A 19,688-nucleotide genomic window follows, 5' to 3' on the forward strand; every position below is an offset into this window, starting at 1 on the left:
CCCTGGAGCGGGAAGTGGCAACCCACTCCAGTATTCTTGCCTGGAAGATTCCATGGACAGAGGGGCCTGGCAGGCTACAGTCCATGGAGTCACACAGAGTTGGACACAGTGGAGCACACAGGCACGTGTACTTCCAGCCACAGATCCCCTTGGCCTCAGATGAGACAATTGGTCCAGGTTTTCACTGAGCTGCACGATCCAGCCCCAATCCCACCCCCAGCTCTCATGTAATACAGGAGGCACCGACCTGTGAAGTGTCCTTCTGAGGGTAGGGCCGGTGATGGGGAAAGAAGAGGGGACCCTGAGAGGAGTAGGCCTTTTCTGTCTGTGTTTATTTTGTGATTCTAAGTCAGCCCTGCTCCCGTCACAGGGGCAAGGGACAGGGTGGGTGGAGGTGCCACGAAGCCGGGGCTCCAGCAGGGTTTCCCCTGGGCTTGGAGGCGCAGATCCCACAAGGAACCTCTTATTTATCCGGGGAAGTCAGGATAAATGCACATGCTGGCTCTGAGCTGCAGGTCATTTTTTTAAAGTGTCAGAGAGAGCTCCCTCCTCTTGCCTGTCCCCCACCTGGCTGCCTCCGCCTGAGTCACTGTTCATCTGCCAGAAGAGGGACTCCCACCCAGCTTGCCAACCCTGGGGATCTCAGAGTTTGCTCATCCTGGCCCGGGCTGGGGCTGCTCCTCAGCTGGGTGTTGGCAGGGGGCCAGGGAGAGTCTTGGGCTTTGCTGGTACCCAGCCTGGCTGTATCTTGCATCAAGCACTGCCCTCACTTTCTGTGGAAATGGCAGAATTGTTAAAAGCAGGGGCTCTGCGTTTGAGTTCTGCTACAGCCACTTACGGGCCCTGTGACCTTAGACACATCCCTTAACCTATAAAAAAGTTAAATAGAAATGTATTTATTTATTAGTTGTTCTGGGTCTTTGTTGCTGTGTGGGCTTTTCTCTATTTGCGGAGAGCTGGGGCTACTCTCCAACTGTGGTGGGCAGAGTTCTTACTGCGGTGGCTTCTCTTGTTGTGGAGCAAAGGCTCTAGGCACATGGGGTTCAGTAGTCATGGTTCCTGGGCTCTAGAGCAGGAATCTTCCCAGATCAGGGATTGAACCCATGTCTCCTGCATCGGCAAGCGGATTCTTTACCACTGAGCCACTGCTATTTTTATTACTATTATTATTTAAACAATATTTTTATCTATTTGACTGTGCCAGGGCTTAGTTGCGGCAGTCTGGATCTTTAGTTGTCAGACCCTTAGTGCAGCATGTGGGATCTCACTGCCTGACCAGGGATCAAACCAGGGCTCCCTGCATTAGGAGCATGGAGTCTTGGCCACTGGACCACTAGGGAAGTCCAATCTTAATCTTTCTGAGGCTCCAAGATGGAGGGCATGGTTGTGGTAAGGAGTAAATGAAATAAAAATATATGGCATAACTCGTTCATGGGAGATTCTCAAGAAATGTTGGCAGTTATTCTTTATAGGTGGGCAAAGTGAAACAACAGGAGTCTACGTGATTTCCCCACAGCTACATTTACAGTCAGAATCAGGGCTGGGACCCGTGTGTTCTGCCACCAGGTGGTTGTTGCTTGTCATCTGCGATACAGAGAATTCCTCCATCCCTCCATCCGTTTTGCCAGAGGCGATATGGCTGCCATCCTAGAAGCAAGAGGCCCACTTTTGCTCCTTGCACTACCAAGACTTGCCTGTAGAGGGTGCTGACGCCCACCTTCTCACCCATTCTGGAAGGGAAGCAGCCAGGTGAGGCTCTGCAGTAGTAGGGGGAGGGTGGGAAGTGACCCAGCGGAATGGGGGAGAGCGAAGAGCTGCCTTTGCCATCTCCTTTAGGGAGAGTGCCCTTCAGACAGCTCCTAGTGCCCAAGCTTTTCTGTAGATAACTCCAAGGGCCACCAAAGATAAAGGGAGTGTCTTAGTGGGTTTCCTTGGAGTGTTTTTCACCAGATTAGAATCATTTGGGGAATTTGTTAAAGATGCAGATTCCATGGCCGAACCCCAGAACGATGGGATCCGAATTTTAGCCATTGTACTGGCTAACAGGTCTACAGATCTGTGCCAGGCACTGATTTGAAGGCTTACCACGCATTAACTCATGTACCCCTCCCAAGAGCCTGTCGAGGTAGGTACTATTAATATCCCCATTTTATAGATGGAGAGTCTGCTCTGAGGCACAGAGACGTTGAGAAACTTGCCCAGGTTCACACTGCTTGCAAGCCTCAGGGCTAGGGTTTCACCCATGCTATTCAAGCCCCAGGTGGTTCTCACACCCGTAGCACGTGAGAACCACTATTTTATTAATATAACACAGGGCCCGTCCGCTTTCTTGTTTCCTTTCGCTGCCTTTTATAGGTCATTATTTTAAATAACATTTATTGTGTTTTTCTCACTATAAAGCAAAACCTGCTTATTTAAGAAAACTTAGCAAGTTTAGGAAAGCACAAAGAAGGGGAAAAAAGTCATGATTTTTAAATCTCGCCTCCTGAACAACAGCTTCCCTCATGGCTCAGCAATAAAGGGTCCACCTGCCAAGGCAAGAGACTCGGGTTTGATCCCTGGGTGGGGAACATTCCCTGGAGAAGGAAATGGCAACCCACTCCAGTATTCTTGCCTGGAAAATCCCATGGACAGAGGAGCCTGGCGGGCTACAGTCCATGGGGTTGCAAAGAGTCGGACACATCAACTAAACAGCAACAATAACCTGAACAACACGGTTCTGAGCGTGTTAGCCTGTTTTATCCTATTCAGAGACTTGCTGTGACTTGCTCGCCTGCTATCACATATGCAGTTGTGCCCCAGTATCTTTGGGGGATTGCTTCCAGGACTCCCCACCCATCTCCACAGAGAGATGGATAGACTGTATGGACTCTATGGATAGACTGGTCTCTTCAACCAGTCCTGGACCAGAAGTTATCTAGGCATATGCAAGCATTTACATATTTATTTAAACTAAGGGGATCCTGTTATATGAGCTGTTTGACATCTTTTTGTTTGTTTGTTTAGTTTTTAGGATATCTTTGTGTAGTAACACATATAAATCCTACCTCCTTCTTCATGGCTGCATAGCACTCCATTGTGTGCTTGTTCCATAATATAGTGAAATAAAAAGCAGAGACATTACTTTGCCAATCAAGGTCCGTCTAGTCAAGGCTATGGTTTTTCCAGTGGTCATGTATGGATGTGGGAGTTGGACTGTGAAGAAAGCTGATCGCCGAAGAGTTGATACTTTTGAACTGTGGTGCTGGAGAAGACTCTTGAGAGTCCCTTGGACTGCAAGGAGATCCAACCAGTCCATTCTAAAGGAGATCAGTCCTGGGTGTTCATTGGAAGGACTGATGCTAAAGCTGAAACTCCAATACTTTGGCCACCTCATGCGACGAGTTGACTCACTGGAAAAGATTCTGATGCTGGGAGGGATTGAGGGCGGGAGGAGAAGGGGACGGCAGAGAATGAGATGGCTGGATGGCATCACCGACTCTGTGGACATGAGTTTGAGTGAACTCTGGGAGTTGGTAATGGACAGGGAGGCCTGGTGTGCTGTGATTCATGGGGTCGCAAAGAGTCGGACACAACTGAACGACTGGACTGAACTGAATGGTTATTTATGTTACTAATTCTATTTTCTATTATAAACAATGATGCGGTTAACATCTGTGTGCATAGGCCTTGTCAACTTATATGCGTTTACCAGTGAGATAAATCTCCATCCCCCATAGGGTACCAAAACCCTGCAATGCTTAACTCCCTTATATAAAATGGTGTAGTATTTGCGTATAGCTTCTGTCATTCTCCCGTATGGTTTATTTTTTAAATTAAAACCTTAAAGATTGTACTCCATTTACATTTATTATATAGTTTGTACCTCTTAATCCCCTACTCCTGTCTTGCCCCCTGCCGCCTTCGCTGTCCCCTCTGGTATCTGCTGGTTTGTTCCCTACATCCGTGAGTCTGTCTCTGTTTTGTTATATTCATTGCTTTGTTTGGTTTTTAGCTTTGGAATATAAATGGTAACAGTCTGCCTCCGCCTGACTTGTTTCACTAAGTGTAATACCTTCCAGGTCTACCCAAGTTGCTGCAAATGGCAGCATTTCATTGTGTTTTATTCTGAGTAGTACCCCACTTCCTCTTTACCCATTCTTCTGTTGGTGGTCACTAAGGTCTCTCATATCCTTTAAATCACCTCTAGATTACTCACTACCCAACAAAATGTAAGGGCTTCCCTGGTGGTTCGGACGGTAAAGAATCTGCCTGCGGTGCGGGAGCCCTGGGTTCGATCCCTGGGTTGGGAAGATCCCATGGAGGAGGCCATGACAACCCACTCCAGTATTCTCGCCTGGAGCATCCCGTGGACAGGGAAGCCTGGCGGGCTACAGTCCACAGGGTCGCAAAGAGTCGGACAGGACTGAGTGACTAAGCACAGGCACACAATACCCTGTACATGCTATGTAAACAGTTGCCAACACGGCAGATTCAAGTTTTGCTTTTTGAAATTTTATGGAAACTTTTTCCCCCACGTTTTTACCATCTGAGTTTTATTGGCTGAGTTGAGCTGTATTGCTGAGAGATGTTGTCTTTCTCTTACCTATTCCTACTGTTGGAAATTTAGATCACCCCCAGTGTTTCATAGTTATGGTAACAATTAGCTGGAGACCCTCAAAAGTACGACTTGGCACACAGCTCTGGTTTGACCTAGAAATACTTTCTAGGTCAAAAGTCATGCATTTTTTTAAGCTACTTATTGAAGCATAATATACATAGAGAGTAGTGTACGTATAAATATGCAGATGCCCAAACTGACCCCGATCTGCACTCTGAAAGCTTCTGGGCATGTACAGAAGGACTCCGATGTGTGCTGTCAAATTTCCCCCAAAAGAATGGTATATTGGTCTTGTTGGAGTTTTCTTACTTGAGATGGAGACACAAACTCTTTGCTTAAAAGCAGAGTGGATGGGGAATTCCTTGGCTCTGTGCTCTTACTGCTGAGGGCCCCAGTTCATGGTTGATGAACTAAGATCCCACAAGCTGAATGGTACAGCCAAAAACAAAGCAATCAAATAAAAAACAACAACCCAGAGTGGGTGGACAAACCATGTGGAGTCAGACTCTGAGAGACCTGGGTTCTCCCTCTCTAGGGTAAGACAGACTTATCATCAGGGTAACAGATTTATCATCAGGGTAGAAGAGGCGATCTCAGGTCTGGGATCAGCGGTGAGTTTGAGCTCTAAATAGCTTAAGAAGGTTTTAAAGAAATCAGCTTTTGTAGCTTCCACCCCTCCCCTCCTCCTCCTCTTCTTCATCTTTCTTCTTAGCAAACCATCTGTTTAACACTTTTCCTTTAAATTATAACATGTTCTTGATAAAAAAAAATTAAACAGCACAGAAGGACATAAAGTGAAAAGTTCCTTCCCCCCAGATTTCCAATTCCAGTTGCATTCAACCAGTCCTGGACCAGAAGTTATCTAGGCATATGCAAGCATTTACATATTTATTTAAACTAAGGGGATCCTATTATATGAGCTGTTTGGTATCTTTTTGTTTGTTTGTTTACTTTTTAGGATATCTTTATGGAGTAACACATATAAATCCTACCTCCCTCTTCATGGCTGCATAGTGTTCCATTGTGTGCTTGTTCCACAATATAGTGAAATAATGGTTATTTGTGTTACTAATTCTATTTGCTATTATAAACAATGATACAGTTAACATCTGTGTGCATACGTCTTGTCAACTTATATGAGTTTACCAGTGAGATAAATCTCTGAAAACAAAATTGTTTGCAGGAGCAGTGTGTGCACTTAAAATTTTGATAGATCTTGGCATTTCTGTGGTGGCCCACTGGCTAAGACTCCGTGCTCCCAATGCAGGGGGCCTGGGTTCAATCCCTGATCAGGAAACTAGATCCCACATTGCTGCAGCTAAGATCAAAGATCCTGCCTGCCACAACTAAGACTTCACGCAGCCAAATTAAAAAAAAAAAAGGATAAATCTTGCCAAATATCTACACACTAATGGTGGGGTACCTGTTTCCTTATACACTCACATTATTATCAAGGGTTTTTTTTTTTTTTAATCTTTCTTATCTGATGTGTTAGTTGCTTAGTCATGTCTGACTCTTTGTGACCCCATGGATTATAGTCCATCAGGCTCCTCTGTCCATGGAATTCTCCAAGCAAGAATGCTGGAGTGGGTTGCCATTCCCTTTTCCAGGGGATCTTCCCAACCCAAGGATTGGACCTGGGTCTCCCACATTGCAGGCTGATACCTTATTATTATTTAAAAATAATTTAAAATAATGGTACATGTTTCAGCTTCTACAGTCCACAGTTACATTGCTGGGAGTTCTCTTGATAGACTGGGTTACAGAATAAATCAGAGTAAATTTCACAATCGTCGTATGTCAGGGTCCCACTCTTGGAACCCAGCTTTCAAAGCACTCCTCTTGTAATTCTTTTGGTCATCGCCTTGCTTTTCAGAACTTGTGCAATGGGAAATTCAGTCTAACCCTTGAGACAGGGTGAGGGGGAGGTGACCAGGGCACTGTAAGTCACCAAGCGGATGTGAGATGTTTAATCTTCATCCCAAGGCGTATATGCCCACCCAGCGTGGGTCTGCTGGCTCCAAATGCCATGGTGCCCTGTTCTCCTGGGGACCAGAGTGTCCTTCTGTCATTGTGCTTTGTCCTTACCTGGCTTTTAAAGGAGGCAGAGGCTCACCTAGCGCCCCTTTGAGGCCCGGTGAACGGAAGCCTCCTAAGAGCATGTGACTTGTTCGAGGTGCTTCAGTGGTCAAGCCAGGAGGAGAGCTGAGCACTGCGGGGTCAGTACAGATGCCAGCTTACGCTGTCTGGGGTAGGGGAGGATCCAGGCCGAATGATCCAGTGCCTGCTTCTCTAGGGGCATCTGTTTCCTTGGCTTCCTGTAACTGCCTCATCTCCACGCCTGGGAAAGGAGCTGCTTCATCTTTCAGCTCCCGCTGGTGGCTGCGAGGACAAGTGGAGGAAACCACACTGTCTCACCCTTCCCTCCTGCCCCCGAGGACGTGCAGACACGATGGAGGGGCTGCTGGCAGAGTCTGGGGCTGCTCTCCTTCTCTGCCCCCAGCCAGCTTTCTCAGCTCCGGCTTTCTCTAAAGCCCAGAGAACTGTGTGGGTTCCCTGGAGCCCTGTCCCCAGGTTGGGACTCTGGCCGGGACTTGCCTCCTAAGCTGGACCAGAAATACCCACAGGTGTCCACCAGGGAAGCCAGGGCCTTGGGTCTTGGTGACCCAAAGTGGGCCCTTCCTCTGTGGAAGGGTGAGGAAGCAACCTCAGAAGAGAAGGACTTGGGTATATGCTCCTTCCTGCTTCATCCTTGTTCTTTCCTAGCTGTTGAGATGACTCTTGCTTTCAGGGCCTTAGTTTCCCCATCTGTAAAATGGGCTCTGCATGAACTGGGTATTTCTATAAGTTCCCAGAGTCATGGGGGCAAGTTTGATTTGCTGATGCAGATCATTGTGCAGAACAGAGGCTGAGAACTTGGGCTCTGGGGTCAGACCCCCCAGCTCTGCTACCATCGCACTGGTTCCTTAACCTCTCTGTGCCTCTGTGTCCCCAACTGTAAAATGGGGAGAAAGTGGTGTAATCTCAGAGGCAGTGGTGAGACTGAAAGGTCAGTGCTGGCCTACAGGCAGCTCAGACCCAGCGCTGCCCCGGCTCCCCTGCCCTGGGCGCTTGTCCTCATCTCCCCCCTGACTGCCCGCATGCTGAGTCAGCAGAGGTTTGGGAGGAAGCTGGGTTGTGCTCGGTGAGGCAGGAGGGCTGGGCCTGGCACCCAGAGTGCTTCTCTTTTTTCTCGACTCACAGTCCCGCTCAGGGAGCCGTGGGCCCCTCACTGCCCACCGCCACCCAGAAGAAAATCTGAGGGGTCAGAGCAGGGGCAGCAGGAGGCTGGGTGAGACCGAAGGAGAAGGTGGAATCCTAATAGATAATACATGTAGCAGCTCCGGTAATGGTGTGGGAGCCCTGTGCTGTGTTAATGTTTATAATCTTGTGTGGTTGGTGGCAGCCATCCCCTATTGTTGTTAAGTTGCTAAGTCATATATGACTCCTGGAGACCCCATGGACTGCAGGCTGTGAGTTCTGTGCCCCTTCCTGCTGATGCAGCCAGGCCATTGCTGCTCCTTGGCCAGGTGTCTGAATCCCATGATTCCGGGTCTTCTGTGATTGCTGTGCAAGGCAGAAGAATCCAGCCTGGTCTTGAAATGCTCCTCCCTGCCTGGTCCTTGGGCTGCCCTTGTGATCTTCAAATGCTTGAACCTGGGCCTCTGTCCCTTTTGGGTCTGTGAACACTTGGCCCAGGTGGTCTCCTACCTGGGTGATAACCTGGGTGTTTCTGCAGACTGTAGGGGCCTGAATGAGAGCATCTCTCAGCCAGGTCTTCCCTAGAATACACTGACAGACAACAAACACCCATGGTCCATGTGTGTCCTGATAAGGATAGATAAGACAGGGGCCGGAAGTGTCCACACTTACTGTGACGGCAACCCCATCTCCTCTCACGCGAAAACACATCAGATGATGTGCTCCAATGATGGGCTTGCCGGGAACTCCCTCTAACTGCTACAGTAAGTACTTTGCAAAAGGAATTTTGTTATTATTATTAGCACCCCATATGACTCCTGGGCCAAGGCTGTGAGTTGTATCTGGCTCACCTTGGAGCCAGGGAGGAGAGCAGGGAAGCATTCTGAGAGCGAGTCAGGGTGGGTTTGCTTAGGTCTCCTGCCCACTCCCGAACCAGGAGGATGAAGCCCTGGTTGGCCTGGCCCGGCCCGATGTTCCCCCCAGAAGCTGATGGAGCACAGAGCTGTCTTGCTCAGAGAGACGCCTAATGGATGCAAGACAGGCAGGACCAGGGTGTCCTTAGTACCTGCTGAGTGTCTTCTGAGTCTGGGGTGGGTGCAGAAGGGATGACAGATCTGGGTGTGGAGTGGACATCCAATGGGAAGCCAGTGGTCTGTGCAACCCTAGAAGGTGAACCATGTGATTCTTCCTTTCCTGGTGAAGATGAGGGTGGAGGGTGCAGCCTGACCAAGGCCCACCAGGCTCCTGCTGAGCAGCCTGCTGCCTTGGAGCAGAGGATCCCACACTGGGCACTCCCAGCCCTGGACTGGGCAGGCCCCTCTGCTGTCCCCAAAGGGCTGAGGCCCCTTCTTGCCTTCCCTGCAGACGAGGAGTCAAGAAAATAAAAATGCCTGTGCCCTCTGTCTACGACCTGGGCATAGCTCTCTGGACCCACAGCACAGACTCGACTCCCAGCTCTGGGGAAGGGGGGCCAATGGGAGAGGCCATTGCTTGGCGGAGGGGGCCTGGCAGCCCGTCTGTGACCCTCTACCCTTCCAAGGTGGCGCTAGTGGTAAAGAACCTGTCTGCCACTGCCAGAGACCTAGGAGATGCAGGTTCGATCCCTGGGTGGGAAAGATCCCCTGGAGGAGGGCATGGTAACCCACCCCAGTATTCTCGCCTGGAGATCCCACAAACAGAGGAGCCTGGTGGGCTATAGTCCGTGGGGTTGCAAACAGTCGGAGACGACTGAACGACTGAGCATGCAGGCTGCTAGAGTGTATGTGCCACGCCCTTCTACAGGGCTCTCATGAGTGAGCGCCTGCCGTGTACCAGGCAGGGTCAGCCCTGGTGCAGATGGAGAGGAGGACTCACTCGCCTGTGGTTCCAGAGGGAGAGGCAGAGAAGGGTGCCACCCACCACCTCCGCCACTGTCCGCAGGAGCTCGGCACTGCTGGCCTCTGTCTGGACGCTCCAGGGTGGCATCTGAGTAGCACAGACCGGTGCCTGAGTAAGTGAGGGTGCGGTAGGAGCGTGTGTGTGGTCTGAGCGTGTGCCTGGGTGTGGTTGTACGGGGAGTTGTGTGTGCCTGAGGTGTACGCATGGGTGTTTTTGTCTGCATGCGCCTGCATGTGAGCGTGCAGTACCCGTGTGCCCGTGTGCGTGGATGTCTGCTGACATGTGAGCATGCGTGTGCCGTGTGTACCTGTGTGTCCTCTGTGTACTTACGTGCTTGTGTGTGTGTGCCCCGGCCCATGTGGCTGCACGTATACTGTGTCCACGTGTGTGCAGGTGTGATCACAGGGGTGGGGCTGGTTTATCTGGTAGGGTGAAGTGGAAAGGCCAAGGTTCCATCTCTGGCAGCCCCAGGGAGTTGGTGCCGAGGCCCCCCCCGTCTGCAGGGCTCCCAGCTGGGTCTCTCTCCCCCCACCCCCACCCAGGCACAATCATGGGAATCCTTAGCCTCCGGGGGTTCCAGGAAGCCCGGGCGGTGTGGGGCAGAGCTGCCAACTTGGGCTGTGGTGCAATCTGCCAGCCGAACCCCTTCCGGAGCTGCGGGTTCCTCCGGGTGAGGGGAAGCTGCCCTCTGCGACCTCCCCTGCCTGTCTTGGTGCGTCCTGGGGGCCGGGACACACCTCCCACCCCACGGCCTCACCCACAGGAAGCCCTGATGGGGGACTGGCCATGGGGGAGGTGCCACAGTGGGTGCCCCACCCCTCGTGGGAGGCTGTGGACCCCGCTGCTCCCAGGCTGCGGCAGTCTAGCCAACAACCCCGGGGACATCACTGGACCAGGCGCCCCTCGGCCACAGCCATGTTTGGCAGGAAGCGCAGTGTCTCCTTTGGGGGCTTCGGATGGTGGGTAACAGATGGGAGGTCTGGGGAAGGGGTGGAAGGAACTTGGCTGTGAAGCCTGGTTGAGCCTGTGGCTGGGACCTGGTCGGTATTGCGAGGGTCGGGGGGTACTTTCAGATTGCCTGGACCAGATGGAGATGGAAGATCCTGGGGGGATGGGGGGACCTCAGACACCAGGCTTTTCCTCACTGTCCCTTGGGTACAATCTTCGAGGGAATTCAGAGGTCGGAACTGGAGCCGGTATGACTCTGTGGCTGATGAGTGTGTGTTTCTGTGTCACGCATTTTCATATCCGTGTATGTGCGCCTGTGATGATTGCGAACGTGTGTGTGTATCTGAGACTGTGTGTGTGGGTGAGCGTGTCTGTGTGACTGGCTGTGAGGTGTGTGCCTGGCTGGGTGGGTGTGCCTCCGTGTGTGACCCTGTGTGCCCTGTGTTTCTGGGTGCACCTCTGAGCTTCCGGACCTGATGTGCTCTTGTCTGTGCATGTGTGTTATGCTCCCATCTGGGTCATCTGTGTGACTTCGCTGCAGGGAGAGTGCAGGCCTTTGGGTGGCCTCCTCTGGGCAGGGGTGAGCGGTGAGCCTGAGCTGGCCGCGGGCTTGCCTCCAGGGGCCCGCCCCCTCCCTCCCCTGCAGCCAATCCTAGCTCTGTCCGAGCCTCGGCAGCTGGTTCTCTGCTCTGACCTCTCCCCTCACCCTCTGTTCCCCTCTTTTGCCCCTGAAGTTTCTGTCTGAGACCCGGGAGAGGCTCCTTTCCTCTCTATAGGGCCAAAAAGTGGGGGAAACTGAGGTCAAAGACTTGTCTCTGGTCACCAGCTGCTGGCAGCTTCTCCTCCGCTGGGGAGCCGGTTCTAGCGGTTTTCACTATCGGTTTCCTTTCAGCTTCTAGGCTGGGAGTGCTGTCAGAAAAGAGGTTCCCAGTGCTGGGGTGGGAGGAGGGTGGCCAGGGCTGTCCTGGTGTGGAAGCTGGGTGGTCCGTGGTGGGGGGAGTGAACGGTGAGGGAGAGTGGGAGGAAGCACAGGGGCTCCCAGACAGGGGACGGCAGGGCCTCCTGGTGGGGCTGGGGGGTTAGGGTGGGCATTGCGCTGGAATGGCTGCTAGCAGGGAGGAGATGCTGCAGTTGGTTGAAGGCTAAATTACAGATTCCTGGAGCCCCGGTCCACCCCAGACAGTACAGAGAATCTCGGGGGTGGTATTTTCAGAGCTCTGTTGGATGCTGGGGTGAGTGTCCACTAGCTCTGGGGTGGACCAGGTGATGTGAATGAATGGCATGGGGCGGGGGAGGAATCTGGGGGCCTTGGTTTCCTGAAAGGGAAAAAGCTCAGTTGTCACGGCTGCCCTATCTCCCCATCTCAGCCCTGCCAGACCATCGGCCCCGCCCTCGGAGGCCACACCCCAGCGTGGGAACCCTGATGCCTGAGTAGGTGTGGATGTGGGTGCAGGGACTGAGCAGCTGTGGCCCAGAGTGTGACCCAAAGTGTTGGCGGCTGGCGCGTGGTCGAGGGGAGTGCGAGGGCGCTGTGCTGGGAGCCCAGGGTTAAGGTGCTGCTGCACCTTTGCTCTTTGAGGAACCCAGATGGGACACTTCCGCTCTCCAGATCTCCATTTCCCCCCGTATAAGTGGGGAATTTCTGCCTTACCCACAACACAGGGATGTTGTAAAGAAGAAAAAGAGATTCCTTGAGGAAATGTAAAATCTAAGGGCTTACGGGTCGGGGTTGCAGTTGAGTTGCTGTGGATGACAGATATTCTCGCAGAATGCAAGGATCTGCTTTCTGGGCCCACCTTACTCCTGTTTGGTGGGTGGGATGGGAGAGGAGGAGGGTCTGCTTTCCAGAGGTGGGAATGAGATCCCTGGGGACCCCGTGGAAGCCCCGAGGAAGGGGCCCAGGAGACATGTGCAGAAGAAGCTGGGAGGAGGGACTTGGGCTAGGAACCTCGGGTGTGGCTTTTTTTGCTGTCAGGAACTTCGACCCAAAGGTGCTGGGAGTTTACTCAGAGTGAAAGGACCCCGCCCCCAGCTCCAGGGCTTGGTGCTGACTTGAGATTTCTGGGACAGCTCTGCGTCCTCACCATGTGGCCCCTGGCACCCGTCCCCTCCGCCTGCTGACCCCAGTCATTGTGTGGATGGGAAGCTTGTGGCAGAGCTGAGTTGCTGGACAGGGGTGGCTGTAAGAACTTTGCAGGGTCTGTAGCTTGGTGGCACTAATAGTGATGATTGGTGATGGCTGGATGGCATCACTGACTCAATGGATATGAGTCTGAGCAAACTCCAGGAGGCGGTGAAGGACAGGGAAACCTAGCTCGCTGCAGTCCTTGGGGTCGCAGAGTCGGACATGATTTAGCGACTGAACGTCAGAAGGACAGCCGTGGTGATGATGACATGGGGCAGTGGTGACTCTGATGGTGATGTGACATTGGTGTTTGTGACCCCTAAACAAGAGGAGACGCAGACAGTGGGAATCTCACCTCCCTTTCTGTCTCCGGAGAGAGGAAGGGGCCTCTTTTACCAGCCATAAGGGTTGGCATATGCAGAGGGTAAAAATAGAAGCCTCGAAGCCCTGCCTTGTCTTCCAGCAAGGGTGGGCGCAGGCTGGGCGGAGTTGCTGGCTGCGGGGACCGTCTGCCGCAAACGTGATCTGCTCTGGTCTCCCATGCCCGACAGATCCCACCCGCCACGCACCCTGCAGCTTGCTGTCAGGTTCTGTTCCAGGAGTGGCTTGTGCCTCCTTGGGGGGTAGTGGTAGCTCCCTGAGGAGGCGGGTCCCTGGCGCTGGAGGTTGTGGCATCTTTCTAAACCAGAAATATCCATGCGTCGATTGTCCGGCCGCTGTGACCCCCTCGAGTCTGGGTTGCAGAGTCCTCTAGTGGAGTGTGGGTTATGAAGGGAGATGACATTCAAAGTGGTTAGGGTCTGGAGTCAGGTACTGGGATCCAGGCTGGACCAGTGATTTTGAGCCAGTTTCCTCATCTCTAAGATAGGGAGAATAATAGGACCCATCTCACCGGGTTATGAGTGGCTTCAGCCCTCCCAGAGCTCCCAGTCCTCTCTTCCCCAGGCTTGAGGAAAACTTCAGTGTTGTCCCCTGCAGGGCCCTGCGGGGCCTGTGGTCTGGGCTGGCCACGGGACCTGTCACCTGCAGGTGCTAGGTGGGAGCCCTCAGCCCCCACACTGACGGAAGCCCTTGCTTTTCTCTTGGCAGGATCGACAAGACCATGCTGGCAAGCCTGAAGGTCAAGTAAGTAGCCACTTCCTGTTATGTAAAGGTCAGAGGTAACGGCAGACAGAGCTGCGCTGGGGCTTCATTTCCCTCCTGGTTGTGGAAACTCTGAGCGGGGCTGTTGCATGTCAGATTCTCCATCTCAGTCCAGGGGCTCATGGACTGGGAGGAGGCTGGATTGGGTTTTTGATTCCTGAAATGTCTGGGAAAAGACAGACGCTGGAAAGAGAGCAGGGGGACCAGCATGGGGAAAATGTGAAATGTGAAAAGCAGTGAAACTTTCAGGCCACAGTTCAAGGGTGTAAGAGAGATAATTGTATTTTCAATCATTTTAATTGTTATATGGAGCCCCAGTCCCATGGGGCTGTCTTACCGATATTCCCACCTACTTGGAAAATTGTGCCACACAGTTCTAGGACCTGATAAAACACCCCAGTGTGTATGTGTGTGTGTGTGTATGTGTGTGGTCAGCTGGTCATTGAGTCATCTGTTTCCAGACATCTGTCATCCTGAACAGCCTGGCCTCGGGGGCTCTCTGAGAATTCCAGCACCGGATTCAGGGTCTGGGAATCGTCTGCCTCAGTTTACCATGTGGCTAACCATCTGCTGGGGAGCTCTGAGCAAGCACCCCTTTGTCCTAGAACCCCTGATTGATCCTCTCTCATCACCTTGGTTCCTTTTCCCTCCGTGTTTATGGCCAAACATTTTGTCTGCTTCTGGATCCTCTTTCCCCCTTGCATGCCCAGTCGCTTAGTCTTGTCCAGCTGTTTGCAACCCCATGGACTGTAGCCTGCCAAGCTCCTCTGTCCATGGGCTTTTCCAGGCAAGAATACTGGAGTGGGTTGCCATTTCCTCCTGCAAGGGATCTTCCCGACCCAGGGATTGAACCCGTGTCTCTTGTGTCTCCTGCATGGGCAGGCGGATTCTTTACCACTGTACCGTCTTGCATGAGATGTTTGGTAAGAAGCTGAGTTACTAAGGGGTGTAGAGTAGTAGGAATGGGTTGTTGTTTTTTTTTTTTTTGGATGTCTAATTCAGTTTCACAAGCGTTTATTGAGGGCCTGGGGTCTGAGGGCTTAGGTCTTGGCGAGGTGGTGTTGAGAGGATTGTTTGGGATAGCCTTTAGGACCATGTTCCTTCTTATGCTTGGTTAAGAATCTTTTGATTGCAAGAAGCAAAAATCCAGTGTAATCTGGTTAAACAAAAGATGAAATTTACGGAAAAAAATCCCAAGATGCCTCAGAGAACCCTGAGGTGGAGCTAGAGCTCAGCAAGACTGAATAGGAACTGGAAATCCATCCCTCAAAATCCGAGCTGACTTCCCTGTGAAAATTGATAAACTGATCCTAAAATTCACATAGAAAATTCAAGGATAGTCTTTTATTTTTTAATTTTAAATTAAAATGTATTAAAATTTATTTTATTTATTTATTTTTGACGACATCAGTTGTGGCTCAAGGATAATCTTGAAAAAGAAGAACAAAGTTGGAGAATTATACTTCCTCATTTCAAATTTACTACCCAGTGACAGTAATCAAGAGTTCAGAGCTGGCACAAAGATAGGCATATTGATCGATGGAATAGAATTCAGAGTCCAGACATAAACCCTCACATTTGTGGCCAGTTGGTTTCCTTTTTAAAAAAATACTGATTTATTTATGTTTGGCTCTGCTGGGTCTTCGTTGCTGCGTGCGGGTTGTTTCTAGTGGCTGTGAGTGGGGGCCGGCCTTTGTTTCGGTGCACAGGCTTCTCGCTGCGGTGACTTCTCTTGTTGCAGAGCACGGGCTCGAGGCGTGCAGGCTTCAGCAGTTGTGGCTCGCGGGCTCTAGAGCACAGGCTCAGTAGTTCTGACGCATGGGCTTAGTTGCCCCCTGGCATGTGGAATTTTCCCAGACCGGGGATAGAACCCATGTCCCCTGCACTGGCTGGTGGATTCTTATCCACTGTACCACCAGAGAAGTCTGCCAGCTGATTTTTCTTTTTCAATTTACTTGGATGTACTTTGTCTCAGTTGAGGCATGTGGGGTCTAGTTCCCCCACCAGGGATTGAAACTGGGCCCCCTGCAATGGGAGCGCGGAGTCCCAGCCTCTGGACCACCAAGGAAGTCCCCGTCAGTTGATTTTCAACAAGCGTGTCATGACAGTTCAATGGAGAAAAATAGTCTTTCAACAAATGGTGTTGGACAATTGATATCTACATGCAAAAGGATGAAATTGAATCCTCCTCTCACACCATATACAAAAATTAACTCAAAATGGATCAAAAACATAAATGTAAGAGCCCAAACTATCAAAGAAAACACAGATGAAAATCTCTGTGACCTTGGATAAGGCAATGGTTTTTTAGGTATGACACTAAAAGCACAAGCAGCAAAACCAGTAAGAACAGCAAATTGATTAATTTAGCTTCATCAAAGTAAAAAACTTTTGCATTACAAAGAACACCATCAGGAAAGTAAAAAGACAGTGCACAGAATGAGAAGAAATATTTTCAAATCACATATGTAATAAGGGACTTATATCTAAAACATATAACGAACTCTAACAACTCAGTAATACAAAGGCAAAAACAACTTAAAAATGGGCAAAGACTTGAGAGTTCCCTGGTGGCCTAGTGGTTAGGATTCTGGGCTTTCACTGCTGTAGCCTGGGGTCAGTCCCTGGTGGGGAACTGAGATCTTGCAAGCTTCGTGGCATGGTCAGAAAAAAATAAAAAATGGGCAAAGACTCTGAACATTTTTCCAAAGGAAATATATAAATGGCCGATAAGCAGATGAAAAGATGTTCAGTGTCATTAGCTCTCAGGGAAATGCAGTCAAAACCACAGTGAGATACTAACTCACCCTCACTAGAATGACTATAATAAAAAAGACAGATAATAACAAGTGTTTTGTGAGAATGTCAAAGCCTTATATACTGACGGTGGAAATGTAAAATGTCACAACTGCTTTGAAAAACAGTTTGGCAGCTTCAAACTTCATAGTGACGCAGTGGATAAGAATCTGCCTGCCAAAGCAGGGGACATAGGTTTGATCCCTGGTCTGGGAAGATTCCACTTGCTACGGACCCACTAAGCCCATGAACCACAACCACATGCTGCAACTCCCGAAGCCCGTGCGACCTAGCACCTGTGCTCCGTAACAAGGGAGGCCCCTGCTATGAGAAGCCCGTGTGCCGCTTCTAGAGAGGATCCCTTGCTCTCCACAACTAGAGAAAACCTGTGCACAGCAACGAAGGCACAGCGCAGCCAAAAACAAATAAATAAATATAGCAGTGTGTGCATGTCCAAAAGAATTTGGCGGTTTCTTAAAAGGGTAAACAGAGAATTACCATGTGACCATCAATTCTGTTCTTAAATATACATCCGAGAGAAATGAAAACATATGTCCATACAGAAACCTGTACATGAATGTTCGTAGCAGCATTATTAATAATAGCCCAAAGTGGATAAAATCCAAATGTTCATCAACAGATGGATGGATAAACAAAATATAGTGTCACCCTGCAATGGTATATTATTTAGTAATAAAAGGGAATGAAGTAGTGATTCATGCTACAATACAGATGAACCTTGAAAACATTACATGTGAAAGTTAGTCATAGAAAATCCACATATTTCATTATGAACCTTTTTATTTTGTATTGGAGTATAGCTGATTAACAATGTTGTGATGGTTTCAGGTGAACAGCGAAGGGACTCAGCCATACATATACATGTATCCATTGCCCCCCAGATTCCCCTCCCATTCAGGCTGCCGCATAACATTGAGCAGAGTTCCATGTGCTATACAATAGGTCCTTGGGAAACCACATATTATATAATTCTATTTATATGAAATGTCTCTATAAGCAAATCCATGTGTGCTAAGTTGCTTCAGTCGTGGCTGACTCTTTGCGACCTCACGGACTATAGCCCGCCAGGCTCCTCCGTCCATGGGATTCTTCAGGAAAGAGTACTGGAGTGGGTTGCCATTTCCTTCTCCAAAGAGACAGAAAATAGATTAGTGGTTTCCTAGGGCTGAGGAAGAGAAGGCAATGGCACCCCACTCCAGTACTCTTGCCTGGAAAATCCCATGGACAGAGGAGCCTGGTAGGCTGCAGTCCATGGGGTCGCGAAGAGTCAGACACGACTGAGCGACTTCACTTTCACTTTTCACTTTCACACATTGGAGAAGGAAATGGCAACCCACTCCAGTGTTCTTGCCTGGAGAATCCCAGGGACGGGGAGCCTGGTGGGCTGCCGTCTATGGGGTCACACAGAGTCGGACACGACTGAAGTGACTTAGCAGCAGCAGCAGCAGGGCTGAGGAGGTTGTTGGGAAAATAAGCGGAGTGGATGTAAAAATACAGGCTTCTTTTTGGGTGATGAAAATGTTCTGGAACTAGTTCTTGGTACAAACTCTTAGTTCTTGGTTGTACAAACTTGCGAATATACTAAAAACCCTTAAATTGTATATTTAGAAATGGTAAAAGTGAAAGTTGCTCAGTCATGTCTGACTCTTTGTGACCCCATGGACTATACAGTTCATGGAATTCTCTAGGCCAGAATACTGGAATGGGTAGCCTTTCCCTTCTCCAGGGGATCTTCCCAACCCAGGGATCGAACCCAGGTCTCCTGCATTGCAGGCTGATTCTTTACCAGCTGAGCCACCAGGGAAGCCCAGAATGGTGAATATAGTAAATAACTACATATAGGAAATAAGTTACTTCTTAATAAAACTGTTTAAAAAAAAAGAGGGAATCTGATTGGCCCAGCTTGGTCCAATCAGTTTAGCTGAAGAGATGGGGTTTATGGATAAAACATGGCTGCTGCAGACACCTCTCCCTGTGGAAAGGGTTAGTTTTCAGAGAAGAAGGATGAGCTGTGGGCTGGACAGGCACCATAGTAGATTTTATCCAGCCACCCCCATGACCTTTAGGACCAAAAGGAAGATTGGTACCCACTCCCTAATTCTCCTCACCACTAATACCTAAGATGAAATTCTTCCCGGATGCCCAGGACATAACTCTGTTTACTGGCAGGTCCTTAGGCTGCCAAGGGCATGTGCTTGGGCTCTACCAGGTGCCCAGACTCTGCCTTCCTTCTGCCGCTGCTGGGTGAGACATCTTCCTCTACCAGTGCAGCCCATTGGCTTCTCCACTGAGCACCAGGTACCCCTGGGCTGCAGCCGATGCTCCCAATTTCCTCAGCTCCTCCCCCAGGGACCGGGTGTCCTTAACATGAAGACAGTCAGCCATGTAACTCCTGAAATGTCCCTGAGCTATGCAGCTCTGAAGCCAGGGGGTTCTGGCACCACCGTTATTGAGCATTTACTATATGCTCACTTTTTTTGGTTCCTTATTTAGCTGCACTGGTCGTAGTTGCAGCATGCAGGATCTTCTGTCTTCGTGTGGCATGTGGATCTTTAGTTGCAGCAGGCGGGATCTAGTTCCCTGACCAGGAATCGAACCCTGCCCCCCTGCATTGGGAACTTGGAGTCTTAGCTACCGCATCACCCAAGTTCTCACTTTTCATCACACAGTTACCCTGAAGTTTCACAGCTACCTGGTCAAGTAGCTACCACTACTGTCTGCATTTTACAGAAGAGAAAGGCAGGCTAGGGAGGTTAGGGAACTTGGCCCAGGTCATCAGTGAGTAGGTCGTGCAGCCGGAATTTGAATCCAGGTCTGTACTTCATCCCTGGTTCAGTCCAGGCTGGAACTGGATCCTCCTCAGCACCTCCCCCTGCCCTACTTGCCCACTCTTTCCCCAATGTAGATAGAATGCACCTCTGCCTCCACAACGCTGTG

The 19,688-nt window shown here is 50.4% G+C and overlaps 1 protein-coding gene across 9 annotated transcripts in view; it reads left to right on the forward strand.

Annotated features, from left to right (window-relative positions):
* Window positions 1–19,688, forward strand: part of RAP1GAP2 (RAP1 GTPase activating protein 2) — a 208,492-nt gene that overhangs the window by 12,481 nt on the left and 176,323 nt on the right. For 2 of the 9 annotated variants that reach the window (XM_088828785.1, XM_088828786.1), the window contains exons 1-2: window positions 10,537–10,677; window positions 13,881–13,916. In XM_088828785.1, coding sequence (XP_088684911.1) covers window positions 10,675–10,677; window positions 13,881–13,916 — 39 coding nt within the window. In that variant the 5' untranslated portion in view covers window positions 10,537–10,674. Of the gene's footprint in view, window positions 1–10,444; window positions 10,678–13,880; window positions 13,917–19,688 lie in introns of those variants that run through there. The other 7 variants (XM_055403701.2, XM_055403718.2, XM_088828783.1 and 4 more) reach the window with 6 other exon arrangements.

The sequence above is a fragment of the Moschus berezovskii genome, chromosome 20, assembly GCF_049115385.1.
Source record: "Moschus berezovskii isolate FMDL1 chromosome 20, NW_MosBer_1.0, whole genome shotgun sequence".
NCBI classification, from domain to species: domain Eukaryota; kingdom Metazoa; phylum Chordata; class Mammalia; order Artiodactyla; family Moschidae; genus Moschus; species Moschus berezovskii.